At 43.5% G+C, this 17036-nt stretch overlaps 1 protein-coding gene across 2 annotated transcripts in view; it reads right to left on the bottom strand.

Moving 5' to 3' along the window:
• The window catches only part of GOLM2 (golgi membrane protein 2), a gene marked incomplete at its 5' end in the record, with an annotated part of 949689 nt that overhangs the window by 671997 nt on the left and 260656 nt on the right, over positions 1-17036 (bottom strand). For both annotated transcript variants that reach the window (XM_044078256.1, XM_044078257.1), the window contains 1 exon segment: positions 12655-12748. In XM_044078256.1, the coding sequence (XP_043934191.1) occupies positions 12655-12748 (94 nt within the window).

Raw genomic sequence — 17036 nt, 5'->3', positions numbered from 1 at the left:
TTAAGCAATCCAATAATATGCTGTTGAGACTTTAACATATGAAACTGGCAGTTTAAGGCCCTAATGGCCAAGGTTGCAGAAGTGTACACCTTCTTACCCCATCTAGCCAGCGCCCTGGAGTCTCTATCAGAGGGGGTAGGATTTTTGGCAGTAGTAGCTTTAATGCCCTTGGGTCCCTGTGAAATGGTTTCAGGATCCGCAGTAGGATTTTTGAAAAGGAACTTGTGACAGTCAGGAATCCTGCAATATTTATCAGGTTTTCTGGGAGCAGGAGGTATAGAGTCAGGGACCAAGCTAGATTCAGAAAAGGCATCATCAACAATGTCCAGTACGGGAGGTATAGCTAAAGGCCTACGCTGGGGCAGGAGTAAGAAATCCCTAAGCCTCTTTTTGGAATCAGAGAAATCCTGACTTTCCCAACGAAAATGCTCCCTGAGAGTATGCAAGGTTTCACCAAAAGAGAAATCCTCTGGGGGGGAAGCAGAGGGAATACAGTCCTCAGCATCAGAATCCTCATAGGTAGATGAGGGTAAATCCTGGTCATCGGAGGAAACAGAAATTTCAGAATTCTGGTCAGAAGTATCATAAGCAAACTCAGTCCTAGGTCTCCTAGAGGGGGAAGGTTGGCTTCCCCTGATTAAAGTAATAAGGTCTTCAGCCATTCTTATAATTTGTTTTTTAGGCATAGAGGCCTGACCATGCGATCTGGGCGTCAGTTTTCTAGGCATGGTTCGAGTTTTAGGCCATGAAGAAGAAGATGGCGTTGGTTTAATATGCAAGTCAGTAGGCCTGAATACACCCTCAGAAGACGGTGCCTGCACAGCGGCTCCGGACCTATCCAAGGTAGAGACATCCGCAGGTTCCAAAGTTGAAGCATCTCGCTGCATACCGATCTCCGAATGGGTCTCAGAAGAGGCTTGTGAATCTGAAGTAGTGGGTACCAGGGGCTGCGAAAGCACCTCACTGAGTACCGGCGACTGGCTTAGAAGAAGCGTCGTCAGCAGTTTTGGACCTAGGCGACCTGTCTCTCTCTTTATCTTTGCATTTTTTCGGAATGTCGGTAATTGGATGGCTTACCGAAGACATATCAGGATAATTGAACCGAGCACCAAAATATTTAGAAGCGAAAATATACTGATGACGGATAGTTTGTGGTTTAAATAAGGCACAAAACCGACAGCGAGGTACGTCGTGGTCAGGGCCTAGGCAAGGAATCCAGTACAAATTAAAATCTTTTTGAGGTATTTGCTTTCCACAAGAAATGCAATTATTTACTTTTACTGACATCAGTTTAGAGCAAGAAAAAGTTTCCCCAATGGGGTACTTAGCTTTTAGTTGAAGACTTCGGTTCTGAAACTTGAAAATGAAAATTGCAGTAGTCAGCTGACCGGCACTTGCGAACTGCTTCTGCTTTGGGCACCGCACGGCAAGAAAGACTGATGTAATGGCGTCGGCTGCATGTTTTATACCCCTGACGAGCTGACGTCACGGAAGAAGAGACAGCTACTGACGCAGGACCCAAAACTTTGTTAATCAGTATGACTGAGGGCTACTGCAAGCAGATAACCCAAATGTGATGACTGCAACAGTGAAACACAAAGAACATCTAGGGGCTGGCTAGGATGCCCTGCAAGACTGCACAGGCAAACACTGCCCTGGATTTGGAGAAGAGAGGCAGGTGGTAATGCTTGGTAAAAGTGTGAACAGATGTCCAGGTGGCAGCCTCCAGGATGTCCCTGGTGGGGACCCCTCTGAGGAAAGCTGCAGAGCTGGAGGCTGCTCTGTTGGAGTGTGTCCTGAACCCCTTGGGGGAGGCTTTCCATGCTGTTTGTAGCAGAAATGGATGCAGTGTGCTATCCATTTGGAAATGGTATGCTTGGAGATGACTTTGCCTTCTTGCACATGTAGCAAAGCTAACCAGCAATTGATCAGACTTTCTGAAGGATTTAGTCCTGTCTAGATAGAATCTGAGCTGTCTGTGCACATCTAAAGGGTGAAGAATCCTTTCCCCCTTGTTCTGGGGATTAGGGGAAAAAAAGGTGGGCAAATGAATGGATTGATTGAAAGCCACACTGGACACCACATTGGGCATGAAGGATGGGTTAGTTCTGAGGGATACCCTGTCTGCATGGAAGATGAAGGGTTCCACAGCCATGAGTGCTTGCAGTTCAGAGACTCTTCTGGCTGAAGTGATGGCCAGAAAGAATCCCGTCTTCCAGGAGAGAAATTTTAACTCTGCAGAGGAAGCTGGTTCGAAAGGGGACAGGGTGAGCTTTTCCAATACAAAGTTAAGGTCCCAAGCTGCTAGCCCATCTTCGGAACTGTTTGACCAACGGGTGTGAGAAAAGGGGCTGCTCAATGTGAAAATGAGCAGAAATAGCAGAGGCATGAATTTTTATAGAGGAGAAAGAGAGGCCACAGTGTAGTAGGTCAGCTAAGTATTCCAGGATGAGAGGGAGGGCTGTGTTGTATTGCCTCCCTTAGCCTGGATCCAGGTGCAGAACCTTTTCCATTTATCAGCATAAGATCTTCTGGTGCTAGGATGTCTGGCCTCATGGATAACATCCAGAACCTGTTTACTGAGGTTGGCACATTGGTTCGGGGTTAGGGAATAAGCCAAGCTGCCAAATTGAGTGTCTGCAATTGGGGATGCATGAATTCCACTTTCCTCTGGGTCAGGAGGTTTGGAATCTGAGGAAGATGCCATGGAGGCAGCGGCAACAGGCTGCGCAGCAAAGAGTACCAGTGTTGCCAGGGCCAGTCTGGAGCTATAAGAATGGTCCTCGTTTTTTCCTCCCTTATTTTGAGCAGTACCCTGGGGATGAGAGGTAGAGGAGGAAAAGCAAAGGCCGATAGATTGACCCAGGGGAAGGACAGGGCATCCACTTTCCAAGTGATGCTCCCTGGTGCAGAATTTGCTGAGCTTATGGTTGGTGTGGGAGGCAAAGAGGTCGACCTTCAGGGTTCCCCATTTCCGAGTCATTTGGGTGAAGGTACTTCTGTTGAGTTGCCACTTGTGTGGGTGCAGAAGATTTCTGCTTATTGGTTTGCCAGAGAGTTGAGAGAGCCTGGTAAGAATTGTGCTAACAGGTGTTGCATGGCAGAGGCTGTGTGCCAAAGGGTCATGGCCAGCCTGCAAAGAGGGTAGGAGCATGTCCCTCCCTGCTTGTTGATGTACCACATCACAGTGGTGTTGTCTGTTTTGATCAGGAGAGCCCCTGGAGAGAGAAGGGGCTTGAAAGCTATCAGGGTGTGCTGCACAGCCATCATCTCTTTTTGACTGATGTGCAGGGGAATTTACTGTGGGCTCCATTGGCCCTGTATGAACTGCTGTCCAGGTGTGCACCCCAAGTGTAGTCTGATGCATCTGTGGTGAGGGTCTGGGCTGCGGGGTGTGGGGAGAAGGACAGTCCCTTGTTGTGGGAGCATGCTGTTGCCCACCAAAGAAATTCCTTTCTGAGGCAAGGAATTGTAGCTAGAAGAGTTTCCAGGTTTTGAGAGTGTTGACACCAAAGGCTCTTTAGGTACCACTGAAGTTTCCTCATATGCAGTCTGGCATATGGAATGAGGAGTACGCTAGATGCCATGAACCCCAGAGCTTGCAGGATTTTCCTTGCAGAAAGCTGGGGCCTGGTGGCCAGTTGAGAGAAGTAGGCTGACAGGAAAATTTGTTTCTCTGGTGTAAGGTATGCCCATCTGGGATGCTGTGTCCAGACTTGCACTCAGGAATATTATTCTTTGGGTGGGCACCTGTTTTGATTTCTTTTCGTTGATTGTGTACCCTACGGAGGTTAGTAGACTCTTTACAAAAAACAGGTGTTTGAGCAGCTTTTCCTGGCTGTCTGCCTGAATACGGCAGTTGTCTAAGCAGGGGTAAATTTGAATATTTCTTTGTCTGCAAAAAGCAATGGCCGGATCCATGCATTTTGTGAAAACTCTGGGAGCAGTAGATAAGCCAAAGGGAAGCACAGAGAACTGAAAGTGTTGAGATCCGGCCGCGCAAGAAAAACTCTGGAGTAGAAGCCTTAGCCTATCTGTTCTGCAGGAACGTGCTCTACTGCCCTCAAAAAGAGTAGGGAATGGATTTGCTTTTGAGCATCTGCCCACTGATTTGCCGGTAGATCTGGGAACCCTTTTGGGGTTGGAAGGGTGTGGAAGGAGGATTTGTAACCCTATGACACAATGTTCAGAACCCATTAGTCCTTGGTAATGGTGTTCCAGGTGCTTCAGTGAAATGAGAGTTTTCCTCCTAGGGGTAAGTGAAGGTGGGCGGGGAGGGGGGGGGTCGGGAGGAAGTGAGTCATTGTGAGTTCTTAACATAAGGGGGAGGCTTAGAACTCCCTGGTTTTGAAGTGGAGGTAGTCTACTGCTTAGAAAGTACAGTTTTGTACCTACCATAAATGTAGATGTTCGAAGATCCACATTGCTGCAGTCCTTACACTTGGGAAGTCCGCTGTCCTCGGTCGGCCCGAATATCAAAGTATGGGGGCGTCGGTCAAGGCGCATTTGACTGACATCAGGGTCAGGGTACAAATCGCATGACCGACGTCATATCCTCAGTCTTTTCTTGCCCCAGATGTCAGAAGACCCTAAGAATAAAGGTCAAAAACCAAAAGACAGCAAACCAACAACCAACCATCCTAGCACTAAAAATATGTACAATATATACAATAGACAATATACACCCAATTGACCACCCAACCCACACAACCGCCTCTAACAACAGAGGTGTGGATCTTGAACATCTACATTTATGGTAGGTACAAAACTGTACTATGTTCTTCATCTCACATTGCTGCAGTCCTTACGGTAGAATCCCAAAGCAGAGGAAAGGGAGGATGGCCAAATTATAAGGAAGCAGGAGCTGCTAAAATGCCCTGCAAAACAGTGACAAAACCAGCCCTGGATTTAGAGTAAAGTGGTAGGTGATAATGCCTGGAAAAGTATGCACTGAACTCCAAGTAGCTGCCTCAAATATCCTTAGTTGCCACCCTCTCAAAAAATCTGTTGAAGTGGCAGTAGCCCTAGTGGAATGAGGCCTAATCCCAGCTGGAACTTCCTTGCCATGATGGGAATAACAGAAAGCAATGCAAAACCCAATCCACTTAGAAATAGTTTGTTTTGACACAGGCTTGCCCTGAGAACTCAAAGCAAAAGAAACAAATAACTGCTGAGACTGCCTGAACCCTTTAGTTCTGTCCAAATAATAACGAACTGCCTGTGTACATCTAAAGTGTGCAAAATCTTTTCCCCTTTATTTTGGGGATTTGCATAAAGGTAGGCAAATGCATAGTTTGGTTTAAAGCCACACTAGAAACCACTTTAGGCATAAAGGAAGGATTAGTAAAGATACCCTATCCTTATGGAAAATTAAGAAAGGCTCAACTGCCATAAGGGCCTGCAACTCAGAAACCCTTCTTGCAGAGGTAATAGCCAACAAAAAAGCAGTCTTCCATGATAAAAACTTTAATTCAGCAGTAGCTGCAGGCTCAAAAGGTTGTAGAGTGAGTTTCTCCAACACAAAATTGAGATCCCAAGCAGGAGTAGGAGCTCTTAGGGGTCTTATATTCTTTGCCCTCTAAGAAATTGCTTGAACAAAGGATGAGAAAACAATGGTGGGTCACAATCATAGTGAGCCGAAATTGCTGCAGCATGAACTTTAATAGAAGAGGACAAACCTTTGTCCAGTAACTCAGTAAGATATTGAAGAGCCACACTTAAATTAGGCCCAGAAACATCAAAATCCTTTGCTGTACTCCAAAATAAAAATCTCTTCCATTTGTCACACTTTCCTTGTACTAGGCCTTCTGGCTTCCAAAATAACATTCAAAACTTGTTGTGGAAGTGGTGGCCCACAATGGTTCAAAACAGAATATGCCAGGCTGTTAGGTGCAGAGAGTGAAGCTTGACATTGAGCAAATGACTGTCCTCCTGAGACAACAGGTGTGGAATCGAAGGCAAAGGCCATGGAGGCTTCCGTACCAGGCTCCTCAGTAATGGGTACCAATGCTGTTGAGGCCAATCTGGAGCTATCAAAATCATCCTTGGCTTGTCTTGTCTGGCCTTTAGTAGTACCTTTGGGAGGAGAGGCAGAGGCGGAAAGGCATACACATGAAGATTGCTCCAATTGAAAGAAAGATTCTTTTGTTTGTCCGGGGTCAAAAAGGCCATCTGGGATGCTGTATTCAGTCTCACACCCAGAAAGCACGTCTTGAGAGGGTACTAGACTGGACTTTATTTCGTTCACAGAATACCCCAGGCATCTTAGCACTGCTATCACATAACCCAAATGATGAAGAAGCTCGTCCCTTTCTTGAGCCAGAATCAGGCAATCGTCCAAATATGGATAAATCTGTATTCCTTTTAACCTGAGGAAAGCTATCACTGGAGCCAGAACCTCTCTGGGCGCAGTAGATAAGCCAAAGGGCAATGCAGAGAACTGATAATGTCCCAGCTCGCAGATACTTCCTGCAACTGAGTCTGATAGGAACATGAAGATAAGCCTCCTTGAGATCTAAAGTTACCATCCAATGATCTTTGCCCAGCAGAGGTAAAAGCTGCTGTAACGTCAACATTTTGAACTTGGGAATGTCCAGATAAGTGTTGAGGATAGATAAGTCCAAAATTGGTCTCCACGTGTTCCCTTTCTTTTTTACTAGGAACAGGCGAGAATAAAATCCTAGGCCCACTTCTGGCATAGGGACCGGCTGAATGGCCCCTATTTGGAGTAACAGAGAAATTTGCTTGTGAGCCTCTATTCTTTGTGGAGGAGGAGCGTCTGGCATGCCATTGAAAGGAGGCAAGGTATGGAAATAAAACCGGTAACCGTGGTGTATGATATCCAATACCCATCTGTCTTGGGTAATTAAACTCCAATTTTCTTTGAAAAGTGCCAACCTTCCTCCCAAAGGTGCTGCCAGACGAGAAGGCTCTGGCAGCTGAAAAGGTAGGTCATTGGGTCTGTTTTAAAGGACTGACCCCTGCCCTCACCTGAAGACTGTGCAGGAGAACTCCTGTTCTAGGCCTGAAAGAGCCCTGAGCTCTGCCCTGCCACGTCTAGATCTACCCCTAGACTGGGAATCATAGGAAGGATACATCCACCCCTTAGTAGGCCAATTTCTAGTAAACTTTGGAGGCTGAACCTGCAAAAAATCTTTAACAGTCTGCATAGACTTAGCCTTGTCTTCCATTTTCTTTAAGACTGTCTCAACAGGAGAACCAAACACATCAGATTGTAAAGGAGCATCTAAAATGTGATTTAACATGGTCAGATAAATTCTGATCCCTCAGCCAGGCGTGCCTGCGAAGAACTGACCCAGTGGCAGCCACCCTAGACGAGGCCTGTACAGCATCAAAACCACATTGCAAAGAATGCTTCCCACCTGTTCAGAAACATGTACTAAATCTTGCAACTCTTTACAATCAATACCTTCCGCCAGAGCATCAACCTTAGACTTCAATTGTGAAAGGAGATAGTTTTGGTATTTTAACATGTGAAACTGGCAATTCAAAGCCCTCATAGCTAGAGTGGAAGAAGTATAAACTTTCTTTCCCCATCTATCCAAAGCCTTGGCCTCTTTGTCTGAGGGAACCGGATTCTTGACAACAGAAGCCTTAACACCTTTAGGCCCCTGACTAACAGTTTCTGGGCCTGCCCTAGGACTCTTAAAAGATACTTATGAGCTTCAGGCACCCTGTAATATCTATCCGGTTTAACAGGAGCAGGAGGCAAAGAATCAGGATTAAGAGAAGCCTCTGCAAAACATCTTCCACCACATCTAAAACAGGAGGTATAGCCAAAGGCCTATGCTGGGGTAAAAAAAATTCTCTAAGCCTTTTCCTGGAATCAGAGAAGTCCTGACCTTCCCACTTAAAATGCTCCCTCATAGAATGAAGAGTTTCTGAAAAAGAAAAATCCTCAGGAGGAGAAGCAGAAGGAGTAGAATCATCCACATCAGAATCAGAATAAGGAGAATACTCCTGCAAGTCTTCAGTCAAGACTCTGAAACATCAAGCCTGCTCAAAACTCCCAGGCTCAGGCTCCACCCTAGGTCTCTTATCAGGAGGGGGTAAAGAACCCCTAATCAAAGAAATCAAATCTTCTGCCATTTTAAGCATATGCTTCTTGGGCACAGTTCCAGAAGAACTAGGGGTGACACCAACTGCAGCTGAACTTGGCCTGCCTCTGGGAGAAGCCTTGTAAACAGAAGGAGAGGGCCTAGCCACCCTAGGAAGGGAGGGGAGTATAGTAACCTGAGAAGCCCCTTCAGCCTGACCTGCCTCCTGTGAGGCCACATCTTGCAATAATAAAGTCTCTCCCTGGGAACCCAAAGAAACCTCCGGTGGAGCCACCGGCTCCACACACCTCTAAAGAACTGGCGTCCGGTACAGACGGTTCTTCTAGCCTAGGCTTAACTGCTTTGTCCTTGCGCTTCTTGAAGAAGGCGTCGGAGCATCCAACGGCATTTTATAATTGCACCGCTTCCCAAAGACTAACCTGGCACAATCCAACCTTCTCTTTATAGTGCGTTTATTGAATCTAGCACAAGGCGACAGCCAACAACGTCGTGCTCAGGCCCTAAGCAAGGAATACACAAAGTATGATAATCTCTATCGTATCTGTTTCCCTCAAGAAATGCAATTATTGACTTTTTCTGACATCCGGTAAATCACTGAGGCAAGAAAAACTAAAATATTCTAACGGGTACTTAGCCAACTTTGAACTCGGTCTGAAACTTCAAATCGAAAAATCTCAGAACGCCAACCGGCACTTGCAATGCTGCTTCTGCATCGGACCATGCGGCAAAAAAGACTGAGGATATGACGTCGGTCATGCGCATTTGTACCCTGACGTCCTGATGTCAGTCAAATGCGCCTTGACCGACGTCAGCCTTATACTTTGATATTCGGGCCGACCGAGGACAGCGGACTACCCAAGTGTAAGGACTGCAGCAATGTGAGATGAAGAACATCTCTGCATTCCCTGGGGTTGCTGTCTAGGAGGTCTGTTCCCATGGGCCCTAGGCTGGGCCTGTTTAGTCAGAGCAGGAAAGGATCAGTGCTTGGAGGGAAAATGGCTGCTGAACCTAGGGGGCTGGACCTGTATGTTTGCATACATTTTGCTTTTTCTTCCATCTTTTTTAAGACCTCTTCTGCCTTAGTGTCAAATAAGTTATCGTTGTGCAAGGGAGCATCCAACAATTTAGATTTGACATGGTCTGACAGGGGCTGTTCTTTAAGCCATGCATGCCTTCTAATGACAGATCCAGTGACTGCTGCCTTGCAAGAAGCTTCTAGGGCATCAAAACCACAGTGCAGGGTGTGTTTAGTTATTTGACTTGCAGAATGCATTAAGTCTTGTATATCTTTAGATTCTGCCCAAGCAGGAAATGAGGACATTTTTTGTTTAAGGAGTTCCAAGGTATGTTGCTGATATTTAAGCATATGGAACTGACAATTTAGTGCCCTGACAGCAAGAGTAGCTCAGGTGTATACTTTTTTACCCCATCTGTCCAATGCTCGGGAATCCCTGTCTGAGGGGGTGGGATTCTTAGCAGAGGTTGCTTTAAACCCTTTTGCCCCTTGAGCAATGACCTTAGGGTCAGCTGTTGGATTTTTAAAAAAGATATTTGTGTGAGTCAGGGCCTCTGTAGTACCCGTCTGGTTTTCTGGGAGCAGGAGGAAGGGCGTCAGGAGTCAAGCTGGATTCAAGGAAAACATCATCCACCACATCCAGGACCGGGAGGGATGGCCAAGGGTCTGTGTTGCGGAAGATTTAGGAATTCCCTGAGTCTCTTTTTAGACTGAGGGTAGTCCTGACTCTCCCATTGGAAATGCTCCCTTAAAGTATTCAGGGTTTCCCCAAAGGAAAAACCCACTGGGGGAGAGGCTGAAGGAATGGATTCCTCTGCGTCAGAATCCTCATAAGTGGAGAGGGGCTGCATGTCCTCATAGTCAGATACATCAGATTCATCTGACTCTTGTTCAGACAGAACTACTGGGGACAGATCTCTCTTCTCTTTTGAAGGGGTAGCTTGGCTTCCTCTGATCAGCATACGGTCTTCTGCCATTTTAAGCATTTGAGAGTGAGGCAAGGTAGCAGGCGCCTAAGAGTGGGTAGTCAGTTTCTTGGGTGTGGTTCGAACCCGGGACCTAAGGAACTCTGCTATTTTTGAAAGAATGGTAGTCGTGAAAGAAGATGTCGGTTTGTGTCGAGATTCAGAGGTGCGAAAGACTTCCTCGGAATTCGGTGCCTGCTCAGAGGCTCCGGACCCATCCAAGGTAGAGACGACTACAGGATCCTTAGATGAAGAGTTTTACAGCATACCGGACTCCAAAAGGGTCTCAGTAGTAGCCTGCGAATCAATTGAAGCAGGCATCAGGGGCTGGGAAAGCGACTCACCGAGTACCGGAGGACTGACTACTAGCTTAACGGGAGCATTGTCGGAAAATTTGGACCTGTGCGGTCTCTCTCTGTCTTTATCTTTATGTTTTTTCAGAAGATATGCTGTTGGATCACTTACCGAAGCCATATCAGAATTAGAGGACTGTAAATGAAAATATCTAGCTACAATAAGGGCCCGATGATGGATAGTTCTGGCATTAAAGCACAGAAGCGACAGTGGGGGACGTCGTGGTCTGGGCCTAGGCATGTGACGCAGTAAGAGTGGAAGTCTCGGTGTGATATTTGCTTTCCACAGGAGAGATAATTATTAACTTTTTCTGACATCGGTTAGTGTAAGAAAAAAAGGATCCCCAACAGGGTACTTAGCTTTAGAAGACTTCAACTTCAATTCGGAAACGAAAACTCAGGCAGAGGCCTACCGGCACTCGTGTGAACTGCTTCTGCTTCGGGGTCCCACTGCAAGAAAGACTTATGTAATGGCGTCGGCTGCCTTACTTTATACTGCTGACGACCTGATATCAGTACTCAAGCGACAGCAACCGACACAGAAATAATAAGTCTCTGGTATTCGGGCTGGTTGAGGACTACCCTGACAGGGACAATCCAAAGGTGATGACTGCAACAGTGAAACACGAAGAATGTCATATGTTTTGGGAGTGTTTGTAGACTGTAAAAAAATCCTTATAGAGTAGAGTACTGAGTCAGAAATGCTGGGCGAGCAAATGGATGTAAATAATGAAATGATTTTCTTTTTTTTTTTTGTTTTTGAGATGAGATACAGGATATGAATAGCCTAAACATAGTAAGGCCTTGTTAAGTTTAATTCTAGTGGAAGCCAAAAAAGCAATTACTAGAAAATGGAAAACCAAGTCTAAGCCAACCATATCTGAAGTAGTAAATATTGTAACGAACATAAAAGAACTGGAAATGGTGCAAAGTACATAGAAAAAGAAATTGTGGGAAGAATATGTGCAGAAAAATGTTTTAGAGGAAAAATAAGGTTCAAGGGAGGCAGGACTTGACCAATATATGTAATGTTGGATTAAGTATATTGTACAAAAGAACATATGTGATATATAATGTTTGTAACTGTGAACAAGTTAATATAGTTTTTCTTTAATATAAATGTAAGTTTGCCTATGTCACATGTGATAATTCAATAAAGGTGTTAAATAAGTAAACAAAAGTATGCATTACAGGAACAGGTCTACAGCTTCATCGAGACAGTCCATGTTGAAAAACAATGCCTTATATTTACAACTGATGAATCAAGAAATTAAAGATGTTGCTTAACATCTTGCACAGGACTACATATACACAACCAAAGCAATTTGCATGCTTTTGGCTGAAGAATTGGGGTGATGGTGCAGTATATGTTTGTACTTGTGAGTAACTCTAATTAAGAGGTGATCACTATGTATTACTTCTGTCCCCATACTATGGAATAGACTGCCCATACATGTCAAGCAGAGTGGCTCCTTGGCCCTCTTCAAAAGGAACCTTGATGATTGGATGGGAGATAGGAAATTCACCCGGGGATCATGTCAGACGCCCTCCTAGACAGGGGTCCAGAGAAGTAAATATTGTGAGAAGAAACATCCATGGAATTGTTATGGCTAGGCTTGTATAGGCCCTAGGGCCGATAGCCTAGTACCAACCTATGAACCTATAAAAGATTTGTGCTCTGTTTAGATCAGCTGGTCACTGCATCCCAGAATTTACAGCATACTGTGTACTGTACACAGGCTATAAAGTCAGTTAGGTTACTGAAGCAGTGATGACTCATAATATAAACTGATTTCTTGGTTTGACTCTCCTAGCTAAAGTCAGCAGAACATTAGTCTGCCAATTTGGCAAGTGTTGTTGTACCTACCTACATTAACTTTTCCTCTGATTCCTTAATGCAAAGGCTCTTACGTTTTGCCTCAATTTCTGGGATTTCCACTTATTTTCCTCTTTGCCTTTTTTTTTTTTTTTTATATATATATATATATATATATATATATAAAGTACATGAATTAGAATTTCCGATTATGTTATGCTCTTTTTACTTGCAGACCATTACAGTACACATGTTTGTACAGCTGCCTTTGGATTTAATGCTAGATACTACCTTAAACCTGCCCTGAGCAATAGCTTCAAAAAATCAGACCAGCTTGACTCCGACATAGCAATGCATTTTTAGTGAACTTGTACTGCCACCATGCTACTAAGCTGCAGTGATGTTCAACCAACTGTAAAATAGTTACCTTTAAGTCTGCAACTGGAGCACCTTTTCCTGCCAAACCGAGCTTCTCTTCATACAACTGTTTTAGTTCACTGATCTGCTGACCACACTGCACGCTGCATTAAAAACATGTACACTTGTTATCAGATGACTGTAAAATGTACTTAGCCATATAAATTAAACTTTCAAATGAATTACTGCTGAACACACACACACACACACACACACACACACACACACACACACACACACATTTTAAAGCAGCAAAATACTTCAGAGGTTTAAGCTACTAAAGAATGCTCCATTCTGCTAATTGTACAAGTACCTTTTACTCTTAAATTCATTATATCCAGGGGCGGCCCATGCTATTGGACTGCCGGACTGCAGCCCCCCCAGCTGTAAAAATAAAGAAATTAAAGAAAATAAAAGATAAAAAAAAAAAAAAATTAAAATTTGCGCATGCGCACTAGTCCCGACTGCTTCCGAGACAGTCTGGAGCATGTACAGACTTTTTCAGCAGCAGTCCGGACTGGGAAACATGTAAGAGCAGAGATCCCAGAAGTCTATGCAGTTGTAACTGCATAGACTATCGCTGGAAACGGATCGGACTGCAACATCGGTAGGCTGGAGTCTCATCGGGGGAAGAACATCTCACGTGGTGGATGTGCTCCAACGGACGTAATGCACGGGCAGGTTTGTAGTGCACTAACAGCTAATGGCACAAAGGGATGGGATCTACATTGCTCCAGGTGTGTGTGTGTATGCCCCAGTTGCTTTATACTGTGGCTAGAACAAACTCATGGTAGTGTGGAAGGGAATACCTCAGGCTTGAACCCTGTACCTTGTATGCAGGTGTTAAGGACCTGAATTCCCTACCCACCACCATTTGTAAAACAAAATCGCAGATTTTTGCCTCATATTTGATCTGATCAGCTCCTCATAATATCTGTGGTTTCTAAATGTTGCAATGCTTGATATTTGATGGTGCAGTGGTAGCATTTTTGCCTCACAGCTGCAGGTTCTCGGGTTTGATTCTTGGGTGGGGTGCCTTCTGTGTGGGGTCTGCATCTTCTCCCTGTGTTTGGGTGGGTTTGCTTTTGTGTCCTCCCATGTTACAAAGACATGTCTGCATTATTTCTTCCTGGGCCTCTGCTGAAAATTGTTTATTTGTTCCAAGTCAAATTGTCCTGATTAACAAATGTTAAATAAAATTGACAGGCATTTGAATTTCAGACTTCAGGTTTCTGAATGTTTAATTCCTTACATATCTGATGGTGCAGTGGTAGCATTGTTGCCTCACAGCTATAGGTTTTCTGGTTTGATTCTTGGCTGGGGTGCCTTCTGTGTGGAGTCTGCACCTCATCCCTGTGTTTGTGTGGATTTGCTCTGGTGGCCTGCCATTTTATAAAGCCATGTGTCTGCAGTATTTCTCCCTGGGCCTCTGCTGAAAATTGTTTTTGTTCCGTCAGAAGTAAAATTGACAGGCATTTGAATTTCAGACTTCATATTCTTCAGAAAATACATAGTAACACAACCTTTTATTCTAGCAATTTTCTAAGTTTATAAGATGAATATTTGAAATTTGTCCTTATTTTTGGGACTGTATTACCCCATTATTGGCTTTGTCCAGGTTTTTTGTGCTAAGGTTGACAGCTATGGCAAGAACTGAATTCACTGAATATGTTTGAGGGCTGTATTCCTCATTACTGGGTTTGTCCAGGTGTTTTGTGCTAAGAGGTTGACAGCTATGGTGAGAACTGAATTCATTAAATGATAGCCATTTAAGTTTCAGTCTTCCGCTCTTTCACAAAGCAGCTGATTTGGCGTAGTGGTATGCTGCTCTGACTGTTTTGCACAGGGACCTTGGCAGTAAAATGTATGGTGGTAACACATCATGTTTCTTTCACAAAGCAGGTAATTTGGCATAGTGGTATGTTGCTCTGACTGTTTTGCACAGGGACATTGGTAGTAAAATGTATGGTGGTAACACAGCATTTTTCTTTCACAAAGCAGCTGATTTGGCATAGTGGTATGTTGCTCTGACTCTTTTACACACGGACCTTGGCAGTAAAATGTATGGTGGTAACAAAGCATTTTATTCTAGCAACTTTCCAAGATTATACAAGCAATGTTTAATGTGTCCCTGGCTTTTGACCCCGAATAAATTTGGCTTTTTCCAGATTTCTTGCGCTGCGAAGTTGTGATGCAGTTGATTATTGAGTAGATTTTACAAGGAGCTGAGAGCTGCAGGGGAAGAGAAGTTTAGTGCTTCTTATGCTAAGTTAGCTTGCATTGTTAATAGCACAACAGGTTGTGTGCTTGCTTTTGATGCAGAAGGTTGTAGGTTCTACTCCCACAAGGGGTGAATGCTGCCGTACTGAAAAAGTTAAGATACTAACTATGAGCCTATTATCAGTTTGCCATCCATTTCCTATTGCAATATTACTAGCTTATCATTTTTAATGTAATATAGGCAATTTATTCCTCAGGGGCATCAGACACTATTTTTTGATGAAACCATGAAATATAAAGGTGTTTGCTAGCAGCAACCTCTTCATTAGTTACAGATTTATTTAATGTGGAATTATTTAGATGACTTTTTTACTTCTTCAGAGATTGTGCATAGTTACTGATAATGGTGGACTGTAGAATTGTGCATATTTACTGATAATGGTGGACTGTAGATGTTTGAGTACACTTTTATGATGGAAATGTTCTGAACTGGGCAGTTTTGTCATTATGGGTGAATGCATTTTGTTTCATTGTTTACTGGAAAGATGTTCTGAATTGGGCAGTTTTGTCATTATTGGTGCATGCGTTTTGTTTCATAGTTTACTGGAAAAATGTTCAAAACAACAGGAAGGTGCATCAAAGAGCACATGTATGTTTCATATGCAAGGGGCCTATGATTTGAAAACAACCCAGAATTAATCTTTATCTGCCACTGGTAAAATGTATTTTCTTTGAATGTGGGTTTCAATGCTGTTTTAATGAATGTGAGTTTCAAGGGAAGAAAAGTTTTAATGCTAAGTTTGTTTAGCAGATGTCTTAGTGTTTGTGCTGTAAAATGCAAAATAAAACTTTCAAATGAAGTCGAAATCACCACAGAAGTAAATCAGTACGCACATTAGTGTTTATGGCAAATGGAGTGAAATAGCCAAGTAATGGATCATTGGAATGGCTGCAGGGGGAGGCTCCATTCGACCATGATTTTGAGAGGGGGAAGGGCGGCAAACTTAAAGACAGCCCCAGCTGAACTATACCTCCCAACTGTCCAGATTTTCAAAGAATGAATAGATTTTTGCTTCTTATTTTTGGTTTGTTCCTCATAAAATTTGTGGTTTTCTGGCAAATGATTTATGAATTAAGTCAATAAATAATGACACACTGAGTTTCAGACTTCATAACCTTCAGAAAAATGCATGCTAAAGTATGACCTGTTGTTCTATCAACTGTCTCAGTTTATACAAGAGCAATTTTTAGCAGTTTATATGTTCCCTCAATATATTTGGCCTTGTCCAGATTTATTGCATTAACAGGTTGAGAGGTACATGCAAATAAATTGATTTATAGAATTAGGCATAGCCAAACCTCTCAACTGTCCCTGATTTTGGCTCAAAATGTTGCTCTTCCCCCTAATAATCCCTCCGCAAAATAGCAATTTTGGAAGAAAACATGGAGGGTTTACAATTAAGAAATAACTGTAATAATCAGTTATACATTACTTTTCTTTCAGAAATGCATGTAGATTCTTTTATTTTGTCAGCTGCTCAAGTTAGTAGCGCTAATATTAAAGTGTCCCTTCTTTGACAGGTTCCCAGCTGTATTGTGTGGCTATTTTATATTTTTACATCACATTTTTGGTCCATTTTTCATAAAATTGTGGGGTTTTTTTGTGACAAATCATTAAAGACTGAAGTTAGAAAATAATGACCGACATTTGAGTTTCAGATTTCACACCATTCAGAAAATTCATACTAATGCAAGACCTATTCTATTATCTTTCTAAGTTTATAAGAGCAATATTTAAAAATTGTCCTTATTTTTGGGCCTTTGTCCCACTTCTTTGTATGGCTTTGTCCAGATTTCTTGCTCTGAGGTTGAGAGGTATGACAAATGTGTCAGGGCCATCACAGTCAGCCAGAGACATTTCAAATTGTGACATACTTGTTGCACCCCACTCCCCCATGTAGAGACTCTGGATGTGTCGAAGCAAGGCAAGGAGTAGTTATGCAGTGTAAATGTGCAGAGTATCCCCCCCATCCAAGGTAGACACAAGTACTAGAGTGGCTTTTCATCTGTCCTTGATTTTTGCAGAATGGTCTGGTTTCTGTCATATTTTGTGTACTGTTGATTTATGCTTATTACTCAAAATGCTTGTTGCTCTGTGTTTAAGTAGAAATA

The sequence above is a fragment of the Protopterus annectens genome, chromosome 7.part0 (assembly GCF_019279795.1).
Source record: "Protopterus annectens isolate FY-2018-M chromosome 7.part0, PAN1.0, whole genome shotgun sequence".
In the NCBI taxonomy this organism is placed as follows: domain Eukaryota; kingdom Metazoa; phylum Chordata; order Ceratodontiformes; family Protopteridae; genus Protopterus; species Protopterus annectens.
The sequence above is the reverse complement of the archived record's forward strand: the minus strand, read 5'-3'. Positions and strand labels throughout refer to the sequence as shown.